Below are 25,989 nucleotides of genomic sequence, written 5' to 3' on the forward strand. Positions count from 1 at the left end.
GCCCGAAACGTCGATTCTCCTGTTCCCTGGATGCTGCCTGACCTGCTGCGCTTTTCCAGCAACACATTTCCAGCTCAGACAACAATAAACAGCCAAACAACCAAGATTGTCCATGACACAAAGATTGGTGATTAAAACTACAAACAGACGTAACAACAAATTAAATAATGGGGTAAAGTGGTGACAGACTTCAACATGGGTAAATCAGGATGATGGAATACATGCATGGGACAGTCCAGCTCAAACAACACTTAAGAAGCTTGATACCATCCAGGACAAAGCCCGCCCACTTGTTTGGTACCACATCCACCGCCTTCAACATTCATTCTGTCGACCGGCAACACACAGTGGCAATAGTATGTAATATCGATGATATGTACAGCTGTAACTCACCAAGAATCCTTCAACAGCACCTTCCAAACCCGTGACCACTTCCAATCTAGAAGGACAACAGCAGCAGATACATGGGAACACTAAAACTTGCGAGTTCCCCTTCAAGCCACTCCCTATCCTCACTTAGAAATATATCACTAATTCTTCACTGTCACTGAGTCAGAATTGTGGCATTCTCTCCCTAATGGCACTGTGGCTGTCCCTACAGCACAGAGTCTGCGCGTTTTAAGAAGGCAGCTCACTATCACTTTCTCCAGGTCAATTAGGGATGGGCAATAACCTATAAATAAATGTAAAGGGTCAAAATAAAACAGCATTGCTGTTTGAGAGAGTTTGCAGTGTGAATGTTAACTACCATGTTTCCAGCACGACTCGGTGGAAAAGGGGCTCAGGCAATCAAGGTCTTCTCAAGCAGGTGGTGGCTCCTGCAGTCAGTAATGCCACAGAGAAGGCTACTGCAGGAAGATCATGCTGGGAGTCCCGAGATCACAGAAGACTCAAGCTTTTCTGAAGTGATCTGCGAAGGGTAGGGTGGGAGAGGCACTTTATTTGGGTTGGGCCTTGTGGAAAGGGCTGAGCAGGGATGGCATAAGGAAAGGAAGGAGATTGGGTTTCAGTGAGGCACCCCCTCTACCCTGTGTTCCAAAGGAAGCCCTCATCCTTCCTTTCAAGGTGGTGAGGGTTAATGCTGTTTGACCAGTCAGGTATGCCACACTACCACATGCTTGCGGCTGGGTTAAACTCACCTTGGGCCATTAAATAATCCTTGACTTCATTTAAGGGCCTCAATTGGTGGCAAGTTGGGAAGGTCAAACATGGGACTTTCTGTCCAGAAGGTAATTCTCTGCTAGCTGGGAGGTCAATCAGAAGAGAATTTACCCTCTTATTCACATACATTCTAGTTTTGCAGAAGCTCCATGATGCCATCCTCAATCAAATTCTGCCTTGGTGTCTAAGGCAGTCACTCTCACCTCTGGAGTTAGCTCTTTTATCTATGTTTGAACCAAGGCTGCACAGGAATCAGGAGCTGAGTGACTTTTAAAGTTTAAATCAGTTTTACCATTAAAGGAAAATACTTATGGTTGACCACAAAACTGAGAATTTTAACAAGACATGGCAGCCCTTTTTAGAATACCTTGACTCAGATTTATCTGTCACACTAACAAGGGTTTTTATATAGCTGTAACGATTGTGTTTTACGAGTCCAATATCCAGGGAGGAGGAACTGTGAATGTATGAATGTTTTGTTTGGACTGAGTTATTACTATTTATTTGTTTGTTGTTGGTTATTTATTTATATAGTTAAATAGCCAGTTTGTGTTTTTTTTAATTCTGTATTTTTCTTTATATGTTGACACATTTGTACATGAGGGCAGGTTGGGATTTTCTCTTATTATTTGAGTTTTTTTGCACTGTTTTGAATGGCATTGTTTTGTACTTGTAATATTAAAAAATCTATTTTTTCAAAGTTAAAAAAACTGGGGTAAAATTTGCTAGCTGCATATATTATGAATGTTGGGAGTCCAAATTTCGATTTCAAAAAGCAGATGAAATATATGCTCCAGTCTGTAGTAAAGGTACATATTGCTTTGAACATATACCACTTATTTATAAAATATTTTTTGCTGTAGTGAAATGTCTCAGATGCTTCAACCTGAACCACATAAAACCATAGTACTGCAGATGGTTACGCATAGTATATATTTCTGCCAGTGTGTGTTAGTGGTGAAGGAGATGAGGAGAAGAAACGTTGGGGAATTCTCAAGCATAGGGTTTAGACAGCTGAAGAGAATTGGGATGGCAATTAAAAATGTTCATAAAACCAGAACTGTTCCAATGTACTCTTTGTAATTAACATGACTTTTTTGTATAATAGACTAATATTATTATAGTGACAGTTACTTTTAGGGATAGTCTTACAAACACTATTGTTATTTAAATGATTTTACTTCCTTGCTTGAAGTTAAACTAAAATCCATTAGTTGAATGAATGAATATGCTCGCATTGAGCTGTCGACTGACCAAAGGACTTTTTAGTTTTTAATGCAAACTTCAATATTGTACAAAGAGAACAAATGTAAGCCAAGAGAACCTGCCTCATTGTATTTTGAAGGAAGTCAGGAGGAATTGCAATGGCTACTATTTAGATTTATGTAGGACCTATAATGTAGTAAATTGTCCCAAAATACAGCCTGCCCTTTGTTCCTGTCCCATAGCAAAATTATGGTAGAAATTGTAGCTTAGCAAATCTCAAATAATCAATCTTAACTTGGGTCTAGTGACCCTGCTTCAGAATAGCCACTAGACCCAAAAAATTGACTGTGATTTCTCTCCCTAGATGCTGGCAGACTTGCTAACTTCTTTCCAGCAATTTCCATTTTTGTTTTTGATTTCTAGCATCTGCAGTTTTTTTTGGTTGTTTTCTCAAATAATCAATTATGATATCCAGAGAAAAACAGCAATGAGGAGATACACAGGAGAAGTTTAGGAAATTGAGGAAATTCCAGAGCTAGGATCAAGATTGCTGAAATGTAACAAGTAAAACTAGTACAGGGTAGCATGGTGACTCTCAGCGCCAGGTTTGATTCCAACCTCCGGTTTGCACCTTCTCCTGTGTCTATGTGAGTTTCCGTTGAGTGCATTGGTTTCCTGCCATAGACCAGCTGGTGGGATTGGCTATGTTAAATTGTCCGAAGCGTCCAGGGCTGTGCAGGCTAGATGGATTAGCCATTGGCAAATGCAGGGTTATGGGGATCAGGCCTGGTTCTGGGTGGAATGCTCTTTGCAGGGTCGGTGCTGACTCGATGGGCCAAATGGCCTCTTTCCACATAGTAGGGATTCTATGATTCTAAAATCACTGATATACAAAGCAGTCAGATTTGGAGGAGCACCAGTCTTGTGTAGAGTAAGGTTATGAATGGATATGAAAACAAGGAAGAGTGCAAGAACACTTGAGAGTAGCATTTATTATGCTTACATTTTATAAAGGTAGGAGTGGAATTGCAATTGATACATTGCAAGTTTGCAATCTTCCTGCTCAAATGAGACCTGTTGCAGGTGTGATGTTTGTGTTGCAGCTAATGGGAAGCAAAGGTCGTGAAGAAATTAAAGATTCTTCTGTTTTTCCTGCAGTTTACTGGCTGGCAGGGGCAGAGGTGTGTTTCACTGTCACCAGTTTCACCTTCTTGATCCCACTTGCACTTCTTACAATTCCCAAAGTGAAGAAAACAGAATGAAGACCAAAAGGAATGAACTGGCCATGTAAACCTTTGTGAGAACTACACTGGATTCACACTTGGAACAACAGCAGTCTTTAAAGAAATCCTAAAGTATGTAATACTGTATACTTGCTCCAATGGAAGTATCAAGCAACTGAATATCAGGAAAAATGTTTTAACAAAGGAGGACAATGGTAACATTGAGAATATAGTGAATGGTTCCACAGTAAGTGACTTGAGAGTTTAACAATGATAACAACATGGTCAAAGGTTGTTAATATTTCCCTTCCTCAGAGCCACATGTGTGTCAGTTATACTTTGCTCCTTGAGTGGGACTCTGCTATCATTTCAGTGCTTTAATGGAGCTTCAGCTTTATCACGGTTATAAACTATAATTTGGAAGATTAGGTAATGCATCCTCCAACTCTACTCCCAATACAAGATCAAGCTAAAATGGTAACACATTTTTCTCACCATTGATGCTACATGACCTATTATGTTTCCTGCATTTCCCATTTTATTTCAGCATCCACAGAACCGGTGCTCCAGTTCTAGGTTCATTGTTTATTTTTAGCCCTGGATGCTGCCTATAATATCCTATTAGAGAGGAGCTTGGATCTACCTGAACCAATTTGCAACTAGGTATGGACAGACAGCATACCATTTTCCACATCGGTTTCAGAGACAGAGTACAGTCTGAGGCAAGTTGCTATTCAAGCAGCAAGATCCATATAATTATATTATACCTCAACGTTTTCTATTCAGTGGCATTAAGATTCACTGATACTAATCAATACTGAATCCAAAATAATACAGGATATTAGTATTTAGTATGAATAGTGAAAAACTAAACAGGCAAATGACAAGGAAAGGAGTTTACCAGAGATTGAATTGGGAGCGATACATTTACCAAATTACTGAACTCCTTTGAAGGAATTAAAAATCTCATGTGAACATGAGAAACACTGATTTTGTAAATTGTATCTCATTTTGCAAAAATACTGTCAAACTGGGCTACCATTCCAAAGTTGAACATCATTGCTGTAATTGACAAGAGGAATGGACATGGGATTAAGGTCTGCAAAGCTTCAGCTATTTGAACCTTCACTACCTAAGCAATTGCAAATGTGCCTTTTTAGGCCTCATACTAAAATATTACTGAGGGACTGCTGCCCCATCATTTCTCATCCCAAAATTGACAAATTATGCCTTCAGCTAAGATTTAAGCTCAAATTCTCTCTCAACTTCTGCCCAGCTACCTCTTCCAATACCTTTCGTACAAAGCTTTCAGTCACCCCATCTAACATTCCTTCCTTAGCTTGATATAAATGCCTGATTCAGTTTCTTTCCAAATACGCCATACAGACAGCTGAGTATTCCAGCATCTGCAATATTTTCTGTTTTTTAAATTTGTTAGCTGATCATGTAATCAATACCAAAGACTCAATGGTTTGACAACATAGCCTCATGCAACAACTGTTTTGAATTACGATTATTGCAGTGTTATCAGAAAGCTCCAACCGCATTGAAATTACAGGTTTCAAAGTGAAATGTGTAATATATATTAACTTGTGGGGATTAATCATGAAACCAACTGCCTATATGAAATTTGCCACTTCATCTTATAACTAAAATGATAAATGTACATGTATATTGTGGCTGTCTATTGCTGTATTTTGATATCAAACTGAAATACTGTAGTTGCATTGTTTTGTACACCAATTTATAAATTTACTTATTGTATTTGTCTATCATAAGTCAAATGACTTCATAAGAAAACTAGAGGAGTCTATTCGAACTCCTTCTTACAAGAACTTATTCCTGCCAGTTGCAGCAAGTAGCTTATTACATTATTCCAGGTTATTGGCTCCACTTTCATACCTAGAGTTATTTCCATCGTGAAGAATGGACTTCTTCTCAGTCCTAAATTTCTTTTGGTCATCCCTTGATCTGCTTTGTCATCTTGCCTTCTATTGCATATTTTCCCTGTTCTGGATGGGTATTTGAACAGGAAGGGTTTGGAGGGATATGGGTCGGGTGCTGGCAGGTGGGACTAGATTGGGTTGGGATATCTGGTCGGCATGGACGGGTTAGACCGAAGGGTCTTTCCATGCTGTACATCTGTGACTATGACACTACTAGTTTTGTGCCCTCATTTTAATTCACGTCCCTTGTTGTGTCCTCCAGTCTAGAGAACTTTTGTTCCACATTCATGTCTGATATGAACTCATTTTCCATCCACACCCCCTCAATTAGTTTCCTTTTGTTTTAGCCCATATCATTACCATGCTTTAACTAGTATATTGCTATCTCATTGCCAACGTTTGCATTTTCCCATCTTTGTTCATGACATGTGACCTCTTGAACATGGTGAGTCACTATCTTAAGTTACTGTAGTCTGTTTGGTGGAGGTACATTACAATACTGATAAAAAGGTAGGTCCCTCCTGCTGGGGATATGCTCTGAAAACTCTGGTGTGTCTTTCTCTTTTGGAGACTAGGACAGCCTTACACATCCAAAGTTCCACCTGCATTTCCACATATCATTTATTGTATCCGTTGCCCCGATGCGGAGACTGGATGCCTTCTTGCAAAGCGTTTTAGAAAACATCTCTGGGACACTCGCACCAACCAATCCTACTGCCCCGTGGCTGAACATTTCAACTCCCCCTCCCACTCTACTGAGGACATGCAGGTCCTGGGCCATCTCTATTGCCACTCCCTCACCAGCCGATGCCTGGAGGAAGAACACCTTATCTTCTGCCTCGGAACCCTTCAACCCCAGGTCATCAATGTGGACATCACCAGTTTCCTCATTTTCCCTCCCCCCACCTTACCCCAGTTCCAACCTTCCAGCTCCCACTGCCCTCATGACCTGTCAAGCTTCCTTCCCACCTATCCACTCCACCCTCCTCTCCAACCTATCACCTCCATCCACCTATTGCATACTCAGCTACCTTCTCCCCAGCCCCACCCTTCCCATTGATCTCTCCATTCCCAAGGCTCCCAGCCTCATTTCTGAAGAAGGGCTCTGGCCCGAAACATTGATTTTCCTGCTCCTCAGCTGCTGCCTGACCTACTGTACTTTTCCAGCAACACACACACAACTCAGGCTTGTGCAATTTCAGTTTCTATCTTTAATTTCAGGTTTATTTGTTTTTTTAAATCCTCCTATCCAGTAGAGGATTAAATCCTAGAAGATCGGTTTCCTCCCTCACTTTATGGTAACTATTTCACAGCAGCACTGGTTGCTTTTGGAGCAGGATGGTTGTTCAATAAAGAGAAATAAAGGAGACTGCCTTTAATAACTGCCTCTGCCTCAATGAAAGGAAACAGGGTTACACTTTAAAGTTTAAAGAAAGAATTTTATTCATAGATGAAACTCAAATGTTACAATGAAACTTAAAAACAAAATTAATAAATTTCTTCAAAAGTAATAAATTCTTATACTTCATGTAGTGATACAAGAATTGGAAAGAGAATAAAAATCAGAGTTTACAAATCTTTCATATAAGTGGAGATGATTAAGAACTGAAACAAGAATCAAAATTGGAATAATTAGAAGTGGCATATGGTTAATATTCAAGTCTGACAAGTCTAACTGTTTAACAAAAATGAGCTTAAAATTGCTGAGTGTACAGAAGTCATACAAGGGTAAAATACAAGCGGAAAGCCAGCGATGCCATGCAGTCCTCATTACATATCTTATTTGCAAAATATACTCCTTGCTTTTTGTTTTGCTGCCACTTCCACTATGGCCCTGCTCAACCCACCAGCAGACCTGCTTCGAAAGGGGAAGTCAGCAGCTGGGTTTCAACATATCAACCATGTTAAGACTCCAGCATAAAAGTTACAGATACCCAAACCAAGGCCTCCCCAATGGGAATGGAGGAATTTCAGCTAGAAGCTATAGGTGGTGCTACCTGATGTTCTGTGTAAAGGGAGTAGGGAGTTGGCACCAAATGATGCAATTTATTTGCACCAATACCTCCCCTCGTGGGTTTTGTTGGTTTCCATCAATCTGTTCAAAAGATTTAAAAGCAATTTTCTTCATATTTATCTGACAAATTCAGTTGATCAGAACATTAGTTGTTAGAAATAAACCATATGTTTTAATTATGTGGAACTGTGACATTTTCATATCAGTATCAAAACCATGAATTAAGGACATTCAGCAGAGGTTGTTCTACTCCCTGTTTAGTGAAGATAGAATGTGTCAGGCAGCATGTACATGGCATATCCTAAATAGTCTTGGCTGTTGCCATTTTTAACAACAGGCCTCAAGTGGCTTTATTTGTATTGTTCACATTGTAGGATTTATGAATTTCCTTTCCTCCATTAGTAACAGTGGAGGGCCTTGGCACAGGGCAAAAATTGACCCCCTCCTTTCTATCCAATTTCTTATTTATGTCAATTCTAGGAAACATAATAACTGTTGCTGAATCTTTTATATTTTAAAGCAATACATTAAAAAAAGGGACACAACATGTTGGCCATTACACAGAATTTCTGACTAAACAAAACATCCTTTAAATGCCACATATACCTACATAAACAATCACTGCACTTCAAAATAATTGGAGCGTTTTCTCTAGAGATACAATAGAATACTACAGAAATGCAAGTCTAAATTTTGTTTTACATACAATTCCAGCATTTAAGCACAACTTTACCATCATCTTTATCTAACCTGTATTTTACTAATAGAAGAGTATGTTGTGTACCTTTTTTTCCTTCCCTTACAAACAACCACACAATGTACTTGGACTGGTATAGCAAACAAAAATGAATAAATGTGTCACCAGATCGGCCCAACCAATTCATGTTAAGCTCCTGAACATAAAGCAATAAAGATTGGTCATGCCAAAGAACTTGCTCTGAGAAATATCCAAAATGTGGAAACTCATTGTGCAAATATTCTCAGGATAGAACCCAGCATTGTTGACAGATACCGTACCAAGTTTACCAATGGGCTGCAGTCAACAATTGCTTTAAAAATTGTGCACAGACAAAACAAGGAGAGAAATTTGCCTTAAACTGAAAAGATGATAGTCACGATTCAGCAATTTACCTAGAGCATTCATTTATAAAGTAAGCAACTCATGATCTGTGCCAGTTTACAAGTCACATGTAATAACCTTCCCTTAAAACACATCCCCACACCATTTAGGCAGCATTGCAGATGGCTGGCATTTAACAGTCACAAGCAGGATGTCTCACCTGTAGTAAAATGTATGTCATTACTACAATATCTGCATATTACGTCAACAAAGCAATTAATTCATCATTACAATATAATCTTATTAAAAAAGGCTTCCTCTGGTTCATTATTCTTCTACCTCACCCCAAAGTGGCAAACCATGCTGCAATTAAACACTTAGCGGGTTGCACCTACTGCACTGAAAGGATTAGCACCTTTTTTTTGTTTTATGTCAAAAAAATGTCCTGTTACTTTCCATATCAATCAAGCTATACTAGACGTTTCTTTGCATTCCATTACATGGATGTTTTTAATAAGACATAACACTAAACGATACAACCTTGTACATTCTAGAAATGAATTAGAATCGATCTGCAAAATGAGGGCATCCTGCCTTCCCAGGTAAAAAACTTGGTATTATTTAGGATTCACTTTTCTTCTTATTCTTCTTCAGGAAGGAGGGAGTGCGGAATTTTTTCTTCTTCTTCGAAGGTGACTTGCTGGGAGACTCATCGCTAGCTGCATCTGCCACATCCTCAGCTGGTGGCGTTGGCACCTGCTCAGGTGGTGGTGTGGAGGGCACTTCTTGGAGCTCAGCTGTGGTCAGCTCATCAAGCTTCCTACTCAGATCTTTGCTTGGGCTGTCCGACTCCTCTTTTCCAGAAGTCGGGAAGGTCAGCGCTTCCGAGGGCTCATCAGGGGTGAGGTCTGGCAGGGACTGTTGGAAAGTTGCAGCACTATCATCCTTGCATGTCTGTTCCACTTGCAATTCTGAAGAATTTATGACAGAACAAAGTAAACAAGTGAGAATGCAGGTTTCAATTCAATTCAATGTCTTCATACTGTTGTGAAGCACAGTATTCCTCTGGAATCCATTTAAGCATTCTAATATGAAATGGTCAATTACTAAAAAAAAAGTTTTTTTTAAATTCAGCTATTGTCTAGTGCCTCAAATAGTTCATAGTTCACTGCTTTATAATAGTTACAATGCTCTCCTGGCTAGCTTCCTATCTCCCATCCTCATTCATGCAAAGTTCTGCTGCCCGAATCCTGGCTCAGAGTTTTATTCATCCATCACTATTGACTCAGTTTGGCAGCATCAGAATTTTAAAATTCTCATTTACATATTCAACACACTCCATGCCTTGCTATTTCTAGTGATCTCCAAGGTTAATTCTGACCTCATTATGCCCACTGCCTTAACCCGAAAACCGACAGTCATACTTTAACTGTCTAAACAACAAGCTTTGAATTTCTCACTAAAACTCTTTGCCTCTGTCTATCTTTAAATCACTCATTTGAACCTACCACTTTGACTAAGGTTTTGACCATCTAGCTATCTGAATGTGGAAATTACTATCATAAGGAGTGGTTGAAATGGATCGCTAACATGAAGAGGAAGGGGACAGAGAATTACAGTGGCGAGTTGATGTGAGCAAAGATGGGAGAACACTCAAGTGAAGAGTTAAACTAATATGCAGCGGTTGCATAAAGTGCTTATTTCTGTGCTTAAATTCTATATAATGCCACTTAATTTTTGTAATACCTTTTTGTGCAAGTTGTTGTTTTAACCAGTCTGTAACACCAAAGATGATCTGCAATCTAGAACGGTTTTAAACCTAACACAGATTATAAAATACTTTTTTGGAATTGTCACTTTAACATCAAACATCTCCTCAAACATCAATAATTAAATATAAGACTGCACTGAGAAGGTCCATTGACAAAAATCATTCGTCCCATCTTGTGAAGAAGCATCTTGACTCCAATGAGAAACTGCCAAGAATGCAATATCCCTGCTCAAAGTATTGCAAGCACAAATGTTCATACAGCCACAGTATCAAGTAGAATACTCAGTAGCATACTTTTATAAAGTATATGCAATTCTATGCTTCTGAAAAGAACAATTCCAATCTGTGGCAAAGATTAACATCAAAAGTATACAGGAATACTGTATTTGTAATATGGCTTGGAATACTGAAACACTTGTCATTAGTAAACGTGTAAATTACTGGTACTGTAGCATGGTCAAGGAAAATGTACAAATTTAAATACTTTCATGAATTGGCTTCCAGCAACTCATGACAAAATGAACTGACCTCAAGGTGCACTGCCAGAGGTACACACATTTCAAAAAGGCATTTTAAATTGGTGCCCCGTCTGCCCTCTTAGGTGAAATAAAGTAAAAATCTTGTTCTTGAAGATGAACAGGGAAATTCTCCCTTGTATTCTGACCAACACACTGTGGTTATTACTTTAGTATTGTCTGAGAGGTTTTGTTAAGCGCAAATTAGTTACCAAATTTTCTACGTTACTACAGCAACAAAATTTTTAGAGGTATTTTATTTGCTGCAAAGGGTGGATTGAAATATTAATGCAAATCCTCTCCTGCATGGCATCAAAGCGCATCAGGACTGGGTTTAAATCCAGCCCGGATGAGTGGGTTGATGGGGGACTTATTTTTTAAAAAAAAGTTTTTCCATGTAAAAGTTCTTCACTGCAGAAATATCCTGAAAGGAATTTTAAGCCAAATTACACTGCATTAGTAATTAGAAGGATTCAATATACCAACTGCCAAAGGCAGTATTTGAGAATCTTTCCAATATTTTCAACCCATTACCTGGCACTGTGCCATGGTTCTTGAAAGCTGATGGCTTTAATTCTATGTTAAAGATGAATGTGGGCAAGAAAGCTAAATCAGTCGATGATATTTCACTCACCTACAACAGACCAATGTCTCAATACAGCAAGAAGCCATTTCTGAAATACAGTGAAAAATTTTGCCATCCTGTGTGCTTGTTACTCTGAGAAAAACTCTTGGACATAAGCTCTGAATTTGCATTCTATTAAAGAATACCTGCTGCCTCATTACGCACTCCTGTTTCTTTCTCCCGTCTCCAAATCCATCCTACCACAATGCAACTGTTACAAATATTTAATCTTCAAGACTTGTACAATAGACATTCTTGACAACTCTGGTTATAAGCAAATCTACATTTTCTCAATTCAGGATCATAGTGCTCTTTTCTCTAACTTGAGGTAAAGACAATAGATAATAGAAAACAAAATAGAGGAGCTTTGGTATAGGCAGCAGCAAGCTCACAAGGGCACTGTGGTTAGTGGAAATTCTTGGTTTAGTCACTTGTTTTTGCAGAAAGATCAAATTATTGCACTTTTAATTAATTTTAGTGTAATAAATCTAGACGTATGGCCTTCCTTTGATGGCAAATAATTTCTAGGCTGGATATATTCAGGCGTTATAGCAACAAATTTCAAGAAGTTATTGCTTGAATTGGAAAGGGATTAGACAGGTTTACTGCCACTTTCTAAAACCTGATTCAGTTAGCTAGTTTTGGTATTTATGAACTAAAGAGTCAGACAATTTTAGTATTTTGTTCATATTCCTGAAATATGACAAGTAGACATGTAAAATAATATTGAAAAATGTGAGCTAGAAACACAAACATAAAATATTCAGCATCTTAGTATGTTTACCATACAGACTTATGCCGAATACCAAGTGCAGACTTTATCTCATCTTTCACAGCACACACTATTCAAAAAATACATCAAGGAATTAAAATTAAACAATATTAACATTTTTTTCATTTGAAAGGTATAAATTCTCATCAGATTACAAGACATCTAGATAAAATGAAACAAGAAATTTATTGATAGTGCACAATTCTCTTTCCTGTCTATTCAGAATATACATACTCTGACTCTTGTGAGAAAACAATGAAGTAAAATCAAACGGATTTCTAAAATTTCAGGTGGTTTGCAGTTTAAAGTAGGCAATTAACCAGGAGGAAATGGAAGTGGGAACAGGAATGCGAAAGCTGGAAGCCATGCACGCAAGTTTCGCAGGGTTAATTGAAGCAGCTCTAAACATGAACGCACAATACTTACTATGGTAACAGGTACTCTTTAGCACATCCAGCTCCTGTTTGTAATGCAGCCACAGGAAGGCGGGTGGAGGAAAAAAAAGCACAAGAAGAAAAATCTATGCATTCATAACAGCCATTTGTGTTAAACAAAAAAAAAGAACAGAACAATTATTACAGAACAGAGAAATCAGATGAGATCAGTGAATGGAAAAACTACAACAGGACAGTGACTAACATGACAGAAGGTTGCACAAATACATAAATCAGATTACACCATTTTTTTAATAACCATTACTATAATTAACTACTGAGAACAGAGTAAATTCAACCCATTTCATAGAATAATAAAATATTTTTATTCTGGTCCAAAGTTAAAGTTGGATTTGACATAAATTAATATACCTGTGCTTTTTGGTGTTATATAAAGCACTCTGCAGGTCAAATTGCAGACAGGAGATACTTTCCTATATTCCCTTAATAAATCTTTAGATTTTCCCAATAAGAACTGCTGCTCAAAACCTTTTCTAAGTAGCCAGGGAATGAAATTGATTTCTTCTGCAGCCCGAATATGATTCACTTTATAACTGACTTTACAGTACAAGCGCAAGGAGGTGATGTTGAAGTTGTATAACACACTTGTTAGATCTCAGCTGGAGTTATGGATGTCACATCATAGAAAGATGTGAATGCATTGGAGAGAACACAAACAATTTACAAGAACGTTTCAGGAATTAGAAACTTCAGTCGAGGATACATTGAAGAGAAGACAGAGGAGATTTTATAGACAATTTCAACATCATGACCAAACTGGATAGAGTAGGTAGGGAGAAGGTGTTCCTGCTTGAAAAAGGAACAAGAGGGCACAGATTCAAAACGATGTGCAAATGAAGGAAGGATAATGTGAGACAACACATTTTTTTTTCCAGAGTGACTGATTAGGGTATGAAATGCACTGCCAGAAATTGTGGAGGAGGCAGGTTCAATTGAGGCATTCAAGATGATTATATGGGTGGAAATAGTGTGCAAGGGATGTGGGCAAAAAGCAGAAGATTGGCACGAGACCAAATGGCTTCCTTCTGCAGCATAATAATTCCATGATTCGAATCCATCTTATTCTGTGGAAGCATAGTTCTAACAAATGTTTCCCAATCAATGAAAAACAGATAGAAATTTATGGATATTAATAACACAACTTGTTTTTGTCTTTGTTATTGACAGGAGAAATTAGGAATAAGGAGGTTTTGAGAAGTGCCCATGATTGAATAGTCATTTACAGACTAGGCTGGAATTGGTCCAAAAGACTAAAATGATCTTTACATGCACCCAATTGCTAGGTTCCTTAGCTTAGCTCAACTGAATTGCATTCTTGCTTCTAAGTTATTATACTATGGATCAATATCTACACTAGAATTTTTAACTAGAACTAGGCAGGCACTTGAATGCAGTGAAAACACAAGAACCACGAGCAGGCATGGGCAATTCAGCCTCTCGAGCCTGTTCCACATTTAATAGGATTATGGCTGATCTCATCTTAGCTTCAACTCTACTTTCTTGCCCATTCTTCAATACCCTTCAAGACATTAATTAAAAATCTGTTTCTGCCCTCCTTAAATTCACTCAATACCCAGCATCCACTTCAGTTTGGGTTTGTGGAGTCCATAGATTTACAACCATTTGAGAGAAATAATTTCTTCTCAGCTCTTTTTAAAATTTGCTACCACTTACCCTAAAACTATGACCTGTCGTTCTAGATTGAATATCCTCTCTACGTCTATCTTGTCAATCATCTTTAGCACCCTGTATACCTCAATTAGATCTTCTCTCATTCTTCAAACACTCGGTGACATTGTACTTTAGAGGTGAGCCTATGAATAAGATATTGCTGATTTCAATAGGTCAGGTGAATTTTATATACTTTGATGGTTATTCAACAGTGCAAAGACTTCTTATAAAGTGCCAAAAGTTCTCTATTGTTGCAAACCAATACTGCCTAATATGTGTGTTCATTTTTGTTACTGTTTATATAAAGTTATTTATGGCTGGTTTGATTGCATAATATGGATGTATAGATGAAACAAGAGAAATAGCTCATCTTCCACCATCCTATTAGTCATAGGATACAATTATAATGGAATTGTTAACTAAGCATGGCACTCTATCAGTTAGATTCCAATACACTAACCTGAGTGACTTATTAAAAATCACCCATTTCACTAAACTAAAATATCATCACTAAACTTAAAACACCGGCATCTCCAAATCAAACCCTAATGGAGACTTTGTCAATTGTTACAAAAAAAAAATCTGGTCTCTAATGTCCTTTAGGGAAGGAAACACGTCATCCTTACCTAATCTGGCCTACCTGCAACTCCAGACCAAACCCTAAATACATTTATACAGCGGAGCTCTTCTTTCCGATCCCACCCACCTCATCAAAAAGTCAGCCTCAATTGCTTTTGTCAGCTAAAAAATTCTGACAAAGAGGTGTAATCCAATAGCAGCAATGAACAAGATGTGCACATTATTGTATTCTTCATGCTTAAGACTACTCATATTTTGGACTGTGCTTTGGAATTAAATCAGTCAGCAATTCTTAAAATCGACAAACTCTTGTAATTGACCAAGTCAAAGCACAGCACTGATCATGAAGTTATACTTGCAAGTATGCAGGTCCAATTTCAATTGGAATTTAGTTTATTGCTAATTTTATAACTAGTTTCACAGCTGCAATTATAGTTTTCCAGTTGTTTGACAATTAGATATAATTTTATTTTTTATGCACACTTTCTTGTACACTTTTGCTCAATTAAAAGACGAAGCAGTTTTTTGAAAGTTACACAAGCACAAATACCTTTATCAAAATTCAAACAATCATAAATCACCATACTTTAAAGTTAGACAACCTGAACTGCTTGGTGGATCTTACCATCATCTAACTTTGTTGGAGTGCTGGGAGGAGTGCGGGTAGGTGTGTGGTCTGTAGGACTCTGTTGATCATTTACTTTTTCATCCACTGACTGGGACTCTAAAACCTCTAGAGATCAATACGAGAGGAAACAAGACAAAGGTTTAAATTCAGCACAATTCATCAACTCCTTGATTGCAGAGTTTTCTTTCCTCCATTGTGGTTACACAAAGATCATAATTTCCTGTTTTTGTCAGTCTCTGGTGGATGAACCTCAACATCAATTGTCATTTAGATCTGGGATAGCAGGAAAATCTCAGTTGTCTACCATGATGGATAGCAATCCACTATATAATTTAGATACATAGCCAGCCTCTCTCATTGACAAGGTTAGCTACCAAAGGAATAAATAATCTAATAGTTTACAGTTTCTGTCTTTTTGCATGCATTTTCCCTACCTACCTCCAACGTCCACTGCAAATTATTAGACCAGAGAGATTTAAAAATACTTTACTTCCCTCACTAAAGCATACAGATGGGCATTAACGGAAGCAAATGAACTCAATTGCAGTAATCCCTTTAGCAGTCTCTATAATGTTAAATTTGATAAAGGTGCTAACAATTCAAATCAGTACGTTAAAGTTGGCATTGTGTGGGGTTGAAAATTCAATCACCAAATTGATATGTTGTAAAACACTATTTCATCAAATCAAACCAAATGTCATATGGAGCATTCTGATTCCATAAAGTTTTTGCAAACATTTGCAGCATGTAAACTAGACAACACTAAAGCAAACTGTAGAGAATTGCATCCAAAATCCTTCGTCCAAATTAAAATGTACAAATTCCTTCAGTCGTGCCTAAAAATGTATGAAAAAAAAAATGCTGTTTTGAAGATTAATGACACCATCATTTTTTTTCTAAACTCTATAGCATGCAAAGGAAGATGAGAAGTGTGCATCATTTCAAGAGTCCAAGGAAACCAAGAGCGCTCAAGGGTGATTATTATTTTAAATTGAGACAAGAATTGTAGAACTGCACAGACCAAGAGAAAATCCAGACCCGAAAAAGAACAAATTCAAATTAGTCCTGAGCAACCAGATACTCTAACAACCGATCAAAAACTGAGTCAGAGGTCAGTAATAGTCAAGATTCAGCATGTCAAGAAACAAAAAGGTAAATCAAGTTCAGGATCCCAATGTTTTGGATTAGAGGGTATTGTGCTTCTTCATTCAAAAAGTCTGGCTCTTACCCTGCTGACCAGTACCTGAAGGGTCAGATGAAGGAATACGGTCACCAGAACTGGCAAGTGCCTTGACAACAGCACTGTGTAACTGGCTATGTAGAGATTCTTTTCTGTCCACATGTTCTGAGCTGAATTGCACGGAGACCTGGCCTACAATGCAGGAAGGTTCCTGATCCAACATCTGCATGTAACTGTAATGAGACTCTCCCTTTGTAGAGTTTCCTTGACTGATGTGAGATTTTGTTTCTGTTGTAATACCTTGGTTATGAACAAGTTCATGCACTGAGGACAGACTTTGGTTTTGATCGACTTCGGTATCAGTCACTTTCTCCAGGATAGGGTGCATTTGCGATATAATTGCCATGTCATCTGCCTTGCCATCAGGACATTCTTGATGCACTTGAGTGAACTCAACTTTTGCCAAGGTCTCACCAATTTGGGCTGTAGCATTCTCAACTAGGTAAGATAACAGGTTTCATGCAAATAAAAAGTTTCCAAATATTATATACATAACAATTTAATAGACCATAAGCTTGGTTAATAAAAGTACAATGGATCACACGTGAAAGCTCTCTTCATTGAAATAAAAGTCTATGGTTAACGCATTTCTTGATTTTTCACCGACAACTAAAAGGCTAGCTGTTTAACTGCATTTTACTACATCACAATATTTTTTCAGTTGGTTCAAAGAGCTTCATGCATTTCATCCTCCCCAATTACTGCAAATCAAAACAAACAAATAGGGTGAATATTTAAAAATTAGAGGCTAGTTTGTGTTATGGAATGAGATTAGCATTCATAAATACTAATTTCAATGGGTGAATCTTTTTTCATTTAGGTCTGAAACAATGAAGGCAATGCTATTCATATCTATGCATATCATTCTACACAGTATCTGTTAGGCAGATTCCATTCCAATGTCAGTTGAAGTTGTGTAACATTATAGAGTTTTAAAATTGAATGTAAACTGCAGATTTGTTTTATATTCGGAGGATGCTGTCACTTTTAAAAAGGTTATTTTGTTCTGTTTTTTTTTTACAAAGAGAGGTGTTAAAGGCAGAGGTGCTAAAGTGTCTACTGGAGCCAGCCTAAGTCAATAATTTAAGAGTTTTTTAAAAAAAAAAGATGGCAACAATGGAAAGGGAGAGTGGCCAGTTCCCCCAGCTTTCTAGTTTTTTTAAACTATAGAGTTGGAAGCTTTTTTGGGTCCCTGAAGGATTTCAAGGTTCAGTAAATGATTCCTAACTGACTTTCTCTGAAATCTCTCAAATGTTGTTCCTTCCTGCATGTAAGAACCTGTGTCTGAATTTACCTTTTGGCCAAATGATGTGTTTATGGGATGTTATTATATTGGAACAGTTAAATAGTAATAGGTACTGTATCTATTATTCGGTTAGGTTTTCCACTGGTAAGTTATTCTAGAACATAGAATATAGGACAGTACAGGCCCTTCGATGCTGTGCCAACCTTTTATCCTACTAAGATCAGACTAACCGACATACCCTTCATTGTACTATCTTCCATGTGCATATTCAAGAGTTGCTTAAATGTCCCTAATGTGTCTGACTTTACTACCACCACTGGCAGGGCATTCCATCCACCCACCACTGTGTAAAGAACCTACGTCTGACATCTCCCCATAACCTTCCTCCAATCACCTAAAAATTATACCCCATCGTGGTAGACATTTCCACCCTGGGAAAAAAAAGTCTCTGGCTATCCACTATCTATGCCTCTCATCATCTTGTACACCTCTATTAAGTCACCTGTCATCCTTCTTTGCTCCAATGAGAAAAGCCCTAGCTCTTTCAACCTTTCTTCAATAAACAAGCCCTCCACTCCAGGCAGCATCCTGGTATATATCCGCTGCATCCTCTTTAAAGCTTCCACATCCTTCCTATAATGAGGCGACCAGAACTGCATACCATATTCCAAGTGTGGTCTAACCAGAGCTCTACAGAGCTGCAGCATAACCTTGCAGCTCTTAAACTCAATGCCCCTGCTACTGAAAGCCAACAAACCATACGCCTCCTTAACAACTCTATTAACTAGGGTGGCAACTTAGAGGGATCTATGGACATGGACCCAAAAGATCCCTCTGTTCCTCCACACTGTCGAGAACCCTGCCTTTAGCTCTGTATTCTGCATTCAAATTCAACCTTCCAAAATGAATCACTTCACACTTTTCCAGTTTGAACTTCATCTGCCACTTTTCAGGCCAGTTCTACATCCTGTCAAATGTCCCGTTAGGAACCTACCAGTAGCCCTCCACAGTAACCATCACTCCACCAACCTTTGTGTCATTAGCAAACTTACTAACACATCCTTTCAAATCATTTCTAAAAATCAAACAGCAGAGGACCCAGAACAAATCCAGAGACCCGGGTTCGATTCCCGCCTCAGGCGACTGATTGTGCGAACTCCAGACATTCTCCCCGTGTCTGCGTGGGTTTCTTCCGGGTACTCCGGTTTCCTCCCACAGTCCAAAAATGTGCAGGTCAGGTGAATTGGCAATGCTAAACTGCCCGTAGTGTTAGGTGCAGGGGTAAATTTAGGGGAATGGGTGGGTTGCGCTTCGGCGGGTCGGTGTGGACTTGTTGGGCCGAAGGGCCTTTTTCCACACTGTAAAGTAATCTAATCTAATCTATAAGATCCCTGTGGAATTCTAGATTCTTGGCTTATATTTTAACTATGGTATTTAAATAAATAGAGTTTTGCTTAATGTTGAGTGGTTTGACCAGTTGTACCCGAGTCTGGAGCAGGCATTTCACATCTACCTTTAAAGAAAAAGTTAGGGTCTAAGCTAACTTTTTAAACTATTGAGAAGGGTCTGATCTGGTCCATAACAATATCCCAAACACCAGATGTTTCTACGAGTTGCTAGTCAAACCTGAGCAAGCTTTCATTCATGATGAAATGCTTGCCAGTTATGCTATTAAGATTTGTTGGAACTTTGAGGTTTCTTATTCATTCAGCAGATATGAGCTTTGCTAGCCAGGCCAGCATTTATTGCCCATCCTAACTGCCCTTGAGAATTGCCCTCTACAGGTTTCATTAAAAATGTAATTGAATGTAGATCTAGCTTATCTCAACAATGAACACTGGCTAAATTTGGACTTTTCTAGATGCGCTCTAAACTGAAAGATTAAGGCATAGTTCTTCCAAATTCCCATTGATGCTTCCTGGCTGCATAGAGAGTTGTGTTTTATTTTTATTTCTTGTGCAAGATCAGCATGCACACCAATCTGGCAGTGGTAAAGGTGCGATCTGGCCAGCGATTTTAAATCAATTCGGTATAAATCAGACAAGAAAACTAGGCACCAACCTAGAAATCTGTAAGCTGATTATGCAAACCAGCTGAAGTCCCTGCCATTTCCTGAAACATTCTAAAGGACCAGAAAAATGAATTTCGGAGGATTAACTTTTATCCCCACACCCCCACCAAAAAAAGAATTCGGGTCTGTAGAAGGTTATTTTTCAGCTTATTCATGGATCGTTAGCATCACAGAGCAAATTATTACTCATCTTATTAACTGATGTAGTACAAATCCACAGTGCTATTCAGGGGAGGGTCAGCGAGGGCAGATTTTCCCCTATTGAGTGAAGGAAAAGTGATACAGATTAAGTTGGTTTAAAGGATACTAAAGTGGACAAATCCCCAGGACTGATGGGATCTATCCCAGGTTGCTGAGGGAGGCGAGAGAGGAAATAGCTGGCGCCCTGACAGATATCTTTGTAGCATCCTTAAACACAGGTGAGGTGCCAGAGGACTGGAGGGTTGCTCATATTTTCTTCCTATACAAGAAGGGTAGTAGGGATATTCCAGGTAACTACAGACCACTGAGCTTTATGTCAGTGGTGGGAAAGTTGCTGGAGAAGGTGCTAAGGGATAAAATCTATTTATATTTGGAAAAGAATCAGCGATAGACAACATGGTTGTGTGCAGGGGAGATCGTACCTGACCAACTTAATAGAGTTCTTTGAGGAAATGACCAAGTTGATAGATGAAGGAAGGGCTGTAGATGTCATATACATGGATTTTAGTAAGGCATTTGATAAGGTAGACTAATGGAGAAAGTGAAGTCACATGGTGTGCAGGGTGTTCTAGCTAGGTGGATAAAGAACTGGTTGAGCAACAGGAGACAGTAGTTGTTGAAAGAAGTTTCTTGAAAAAAAAGTGACTAGTGGTGTTCCACAGGGATCAAGGCCATTGTTGTTTGTAATATACATAAATGATCAGTAAGTTTGCAGATGACACAAAGATTGGTGGAGTAGCAAGAATAGGGGTCTGTCAAAGAATACAGGAGAATATAGATAGACTGGAGAGTTGGGCAGAGAAGTGGCAGATGGAGTTCAATCCAGGCAAATGTAAGGTGATGCATTTTGGGAAGTCTTATTCTAGAGCGAACTATACAGTAAACGGAAGAGCCTTGGGGAAAAGTTGATGAGCAAAGATTTGGGAGTTCAGGTCCATTGTACCTTGAAGGTGGCTGCACAGGTGGATAGTGTGGTCAAGAAGGCATATAGTATGCTTGCCTTCACTGGGCAGGCTATTGAGTATAAGAGCTGGCAGGTCATGTTAAAATTGTACAAGACATTGGTTCGGCTGCATTTAGAATACGGTGTACTGTTCTGGTCGCCACATTACCGAAAGGATGTGGACGCTTTGGAAAAGGTGCAGAGAAGGTTTACGAGGATTTTGCCTGGTATGGAAGCTGCTAGCTATGGAGAGAGGTTGAGTAGGTTAGGATTGTTTTCATTAGAAAAAGGAGATTGAGGTGGGAACCTGACTGAGGTCTACAAAACCTTGAAGGATATAGACAGGGTGGATAGAGATCAGCTTTTTCCCCAGGGTGAAGGATTCAATAACTAGAGGTCACGTGTTCAAGGCGAGAGGTGAAAAGTTTAAGGAGGATACATGCAGCAAGTACTTTACACAGAAGGTGGTATGTGCCTGGAACACATTGCCAGCAGAGATAGTAGAGGCAGGCACAGTAGATTCAATTAAGGTGCATCTGGACAGATGCAGGAGTAGGTGGGGAGCAGAGAGATATATAGATGCTTAGGAATTGGGCGATAGGTTTAGACAGTGGATTTGGATCGGCTCAGGCTTCGAGGGCCGAAGGGCCTGTAACTGGACTGTAAATTTTCTTTGTTCTTTGGTCACGTTCCTTGTTCTTCTAAGTAGGAGAAGCATCAGATTTGTAACGTGTTGTTGAAAGAACCTTGATGAATGCATATTGCAGACATGGTACATGTGTGGAAGATGTGAATTTTCAAGATGATTGTTGGAGTGCCAATAAAATGGACTGCTTTATTCTGGATGATGTTGAGCTCCGCAAATGTTGACAGAGCTGCACTCTTCTAGGCATGTGGACAATATTCTAGTAGGATACAGCAAACAAAAAATGGGTGGGGGGGTCAGGTTGTAAGTTACTCACCTCAGAATATTCAGCCTCTGCTTTGCTTAGTTCTGGTCTTTAAGAACCACAATGATGTTTATGCTGAGGAATCACTAATGCTAATCCAATTGAATATTAAGAGAAGATGCTCAGGATCTCAATTGTAGAAGATGCCTCTTGCGTTTTACTTAAGTATATGAATATTATTTATTACTGATGAGCATAAGCTTGAATTTTGTACATTTAGGCACTGGCTCTTAATTCATCTGAGGAATTGTGAATTGGACTGAACGGTGATATTATCCCAATTTCAGACTTTAGGAAGAGGAAAGGTCGTTGATGAAGCAGTTGAAGACGGTTTGTTCTACAATGCTTTCAATAATTGCATTAGATTAGATTACATTTAGATTACTTAGTGTGGAAACAGGCCCTTCGGCCCAACAGGTCCATACCGACCCACTGAAGCGTAACCCACCCAGACCCATTCTCCTACATTTACCCCTTCACCTAACACTACGGGCAATTTAGCATGACCAATTCACCTAACAGCTTCCAGCCAGCGCACCAGATTTTCCTTGCACCTCAATGCCTTCAATTTGTCTAGGGTTCCTCGAAGCCACACCATGCCAAATGCTACCTTGATGTCAAAGGAAGTCACCATCACCCTACTTCTGAAATTCAGCTCTTTAACCTGTTTGGACCAATACTGAGGAGAAATGGCAGTGGTATTGGGCTGAATCCTTCTGCCCACTACTGGGAATGCTCTCCAAGGCTTGCAAATGTAAAGGGAATTTGCAATCTTTCTTGTCATCGAGATGGTCATACAGCACAGAAGAGGCCCTTTGACCTAATGAGTTAGTGTTGACCTATCTACACAAATCTCACTTTCTAGCACTTCTCCCATAGCCAATCTAAGTTCAAGTGATTATCCACATACAATTGTCCCCTATTTTCTGTTTTCTGTGGATTCTGAAATATTACCAGCAGTTTGGAGGGTAACAAATGTAATGTAACTTTTTTTTTTAAAATAGACAGGTTAATCAGTCTGGAATTCAGTTTCCTTCTCTCAGCAATTCCCCAGTTAGCACCTTCCAAACCTACTATGGTTCCGACCTAAAAGGTCAAGGGCCACAGATTACCACCACCTGAAACTTTGCTTCCAAGCCACTGACCATCCAGACTTGGAAATACACAGGTTGGTCCTTCAATGTTACCAAGCCAATATCCAGGAACTTTCTCCTTAATGGCATTGAGTGTACCTATTCCAAATAGACTGCAGCAATTCAGGAAGGCACCTTACCACCACTGACTCAAAAGGTGACTAGGGACATGCAATGAATGCTGGCCCAGCCAGTGTTGCTCATATCCCAAGACTGAAAGAAAAGTAGGGAAAAGTAGGGAGTCTATTATAAAGGCTGGAATAGTATTACATTTGGAAAATACCAGCTGTATTAAAAAATGTTCAACACAGACTGTTGAAAGGAATATCATGTTTGACAAAGTTAATGTGACTTTTGGAGGACATAACTAGTTAAATAGATGAGGGAGAACCAGTGGATGTGGTGCACTTGGATTTTTTAGAAAGCCAACAATTTTGGTCCCTTTATTTGAGGAAAAATATTCAGGCATTGGAGGCAACCCACAGAATGCTCACTAGGTTGATCTCTAGTTCCAAATTGTAGAACTCATGGCTTGCAGAATACATGAAACTTCATGATCAGTAGCTTCTGCCATGTTCTCAGAGTTCAAAAATTCATAAGCCATTCCCACTATTCATGAGCAATGGGCTTTTATAATGTGATTTTTGTGTTGTAGCACAAGTTTCCCATCACATGCAATAATCTTTTCTAGGCTGTTCCATGCCAAGTCCTTCTCTCATAGTAAACTATGTTACCATGGAGTCATAGAGATCTATAGGAAAAAGGCCTTTGGTCCACACAGTCTATGCCAGTTAAAAACAACCTAACTAGTCCAGTCCATGTTCCAGCACTTGGCCCATAGCCTTTATGTCCTGGGATTGCAAGTGCACATCTAAATGCATCTAATATATTATGAGGATTTCTGCCTCTATCACTCCTACAGGTGGTGAGCTCAAGTTTGCTACCACCCTCCATAAAAAAGCTTTTCCTCCTCTAAATATCCTGCTCCTTACTTTAAATCAATGCCCCCTTGTCATTGATTCCCTCCACCGTAAGGAAACGTTCCTCCCCTTTACCCTGTCAATGCCCTACATAATTTAATATATTTCAAATCAATCATATATCCTGTCCCCTCCATCACCCACCCTCAAAGAAAACAACCCCAGACTATCCAATCTCTCTTCATACTGAAGCTCTAGAGCACAGGCAACATCCTGATAAATCTCCTCTACATCCTCTGCCGTGCAATCACATCCCTCCTATAATGTGGATTCCAGAATTGGACATAATACTCTAGCTGTGGCTTAACCAACTTTTTATAGAATTCCAGCACAACCTTCCAGATCTTAAACTCTATGTTTGGGCTAATAAAGACGAGTATCCAATATGCCTTCATAACAATTTGATCTATCTGACCCATTACCTTATGGGACTGGTGAAAACACACATCAAGGTGCCTCTGATCCTTGGTGTTTCCCAGGGTCCCACTTTTCATGGCATATTCCCTTTCCTTGTTTCTCCTGCCCAAGTTAATCACCTCTCACTTATTTGAATTGAATTCCATTTGCTACTCATCAAACCATCTAAACAAGAGTATAAGGAATGTTCTGGGATTGATGAGGCCATTCAGCCCCTTGAGCATACTCCACCATTCAATAGCATTCCTCACCTCTATATTCCTTCCCTTTCCCTGTAACCCTTGATCCCATTTCAGATCAGAAATCTCTCTCAGCCTTAAATATATACAAGGACTTAGACCCTGAAACTCTCTGCGCCAAGAGTTTCAAAGACTCAACCCTCAGAGAAGAAGTTCCTCCTGTGTACAGTTTTGGTCTCCTTACTTGATAAAGGATGTACTGACACTGGAGGGGGTCAAGAGGAGGTTCGCTAGGTTGATTCTGGAATTCAGAGGGTTGGCTTACGAGGAGATATCGAGTAGACTAGGACTATACTTAGAATTCAGAAGAGTGAGGGGATATCTAATTGAAACGGATAAAATTATGAAGGGAACAGTTAAGAGCAGGGAGGTTGATTCCACTGGTGGGTGAAACTAGAACTAGGGGTCATAGCCTCTAAATAAGGGGACTTGGGACTGAGTTGAGGAGGAACTTGTTCATCTAAAGGGTGGTGAATCTGTGGAATTCCCTGCCCAGTGAAGCAGTTGAGGCTACCTCTGATCAGGTGTACCTGAGAACTCTGTGGGAAGCTAGAGAAATAATTGCTGGGCCTCTTGCTGAGATATTTGTATCATCGATAGTCATAGATGAGGTGCCGGAAAACTGGAGGTTGGCAAAGGTGGTGCCACTGTTTAAGAAGGGCGGTAAAGACAAGTCAGGGAACTATAGACCAGTGAACCTGACCTCGGTGGTGGGCAAGTTGTTGGAGGGAATCCTGAGGGACAGGATGTACATGTATTTGGAAAGGCAAGGACTGATTTGGGATAGTCAACATGGCTTTGTGCATAGGAAATCATGTCTCACAAACTTGATTTGAGTTTTTTGAAGAAATAACAGAGGATTGATGAGGGCAGAGCAGTAGACGTGATCTATTTGGACTTCAGTAAGGTGTTCGACAAGGTTCCCCATGGGAGACTGATTAGC

At 39.2% G+C, this 25,989-nt stretch overlaps 2 protein-coding genes across 18 annotated transcripts in view; one reads left to right on the plus strand and one right to left on the minus strand.

Moving 5' to 3' along the window:
- The window catches only part of mfsd10 (major facilitator superfamily domain containing 10), a 56,606-nt gene extending 51,252 nt beyond the window's left edge, over positions 1-5,354 (plus strand). For all 5 annotated transcript variants that reach the window (XM_043703801.1, XM_043703811.1, XM_043703820.1 and 2 more), the window contains one exon: positions 3,526-5,354. In XM_043703801.1, coding sequence (XP_043559736.1) covers positions 3,526-3,629 — 104 coding nt within the window. In that variant the 3' untranslated portion in view covers positions 3,630-5,354. The remainder of the gene's footprint in view (positions 1-3,525) is intronic.
- A 1,600-nt stretch (positions 5,355-6,954) lies between these two features.
- The window catches only part of add1 (adducin 1 (alpha)), a 173,513-nt gene continuing 154,478 nt past the window's right edge, over positions 6,955-25,989 (minus strand). For 9 of the 13 annotated variants that reach the window (XM_043703905.1, XM_043703897.1, XM_043703915.1 and 6 more), the window contains 3 exons: positions 17,107-17,304; positions 15,624-15,731; positions 6,955-9,581 (listed from right to left, as the gene is read on the minus strand). In XM_043703905.1, coding sequence (XP_043559840.1) covers positions 9,232-9,581; positions 15,624-15,731; positions 17,107-17,304 — 656 coding nt within the window. In that variant the 3' untranslated portion in view covers positions 6,955-9,231. Of the gene's footprint in view, positions 9,582-12,719; positions 12,814-15,623; positions 15,732-17,106; positions 17,305-25,989 lie in introns of all 13 variants that reach the window. The other 4 variants (XM_043703943.1, XM_043703962.1, XM_043703931.1 and 1 more) reach the window with 4 other exon arrangements.

Source organism: Chiloscyllium plagiosum, chromosome 2 (genome assembly GCF_004010195.1).
Source record: "Chiloscyllium plagiosum isolate BGI_BamShark_2017 chromosome 2, ASM401019v2, whole genome shotgun sequence".
NCBI lineage: Eukaryota > Metazoa > Chordata > Chondrichthyes > Orectolobiformes > Hemiscylliidae > Chiloscyllium > Chiloscyllium plagiosum.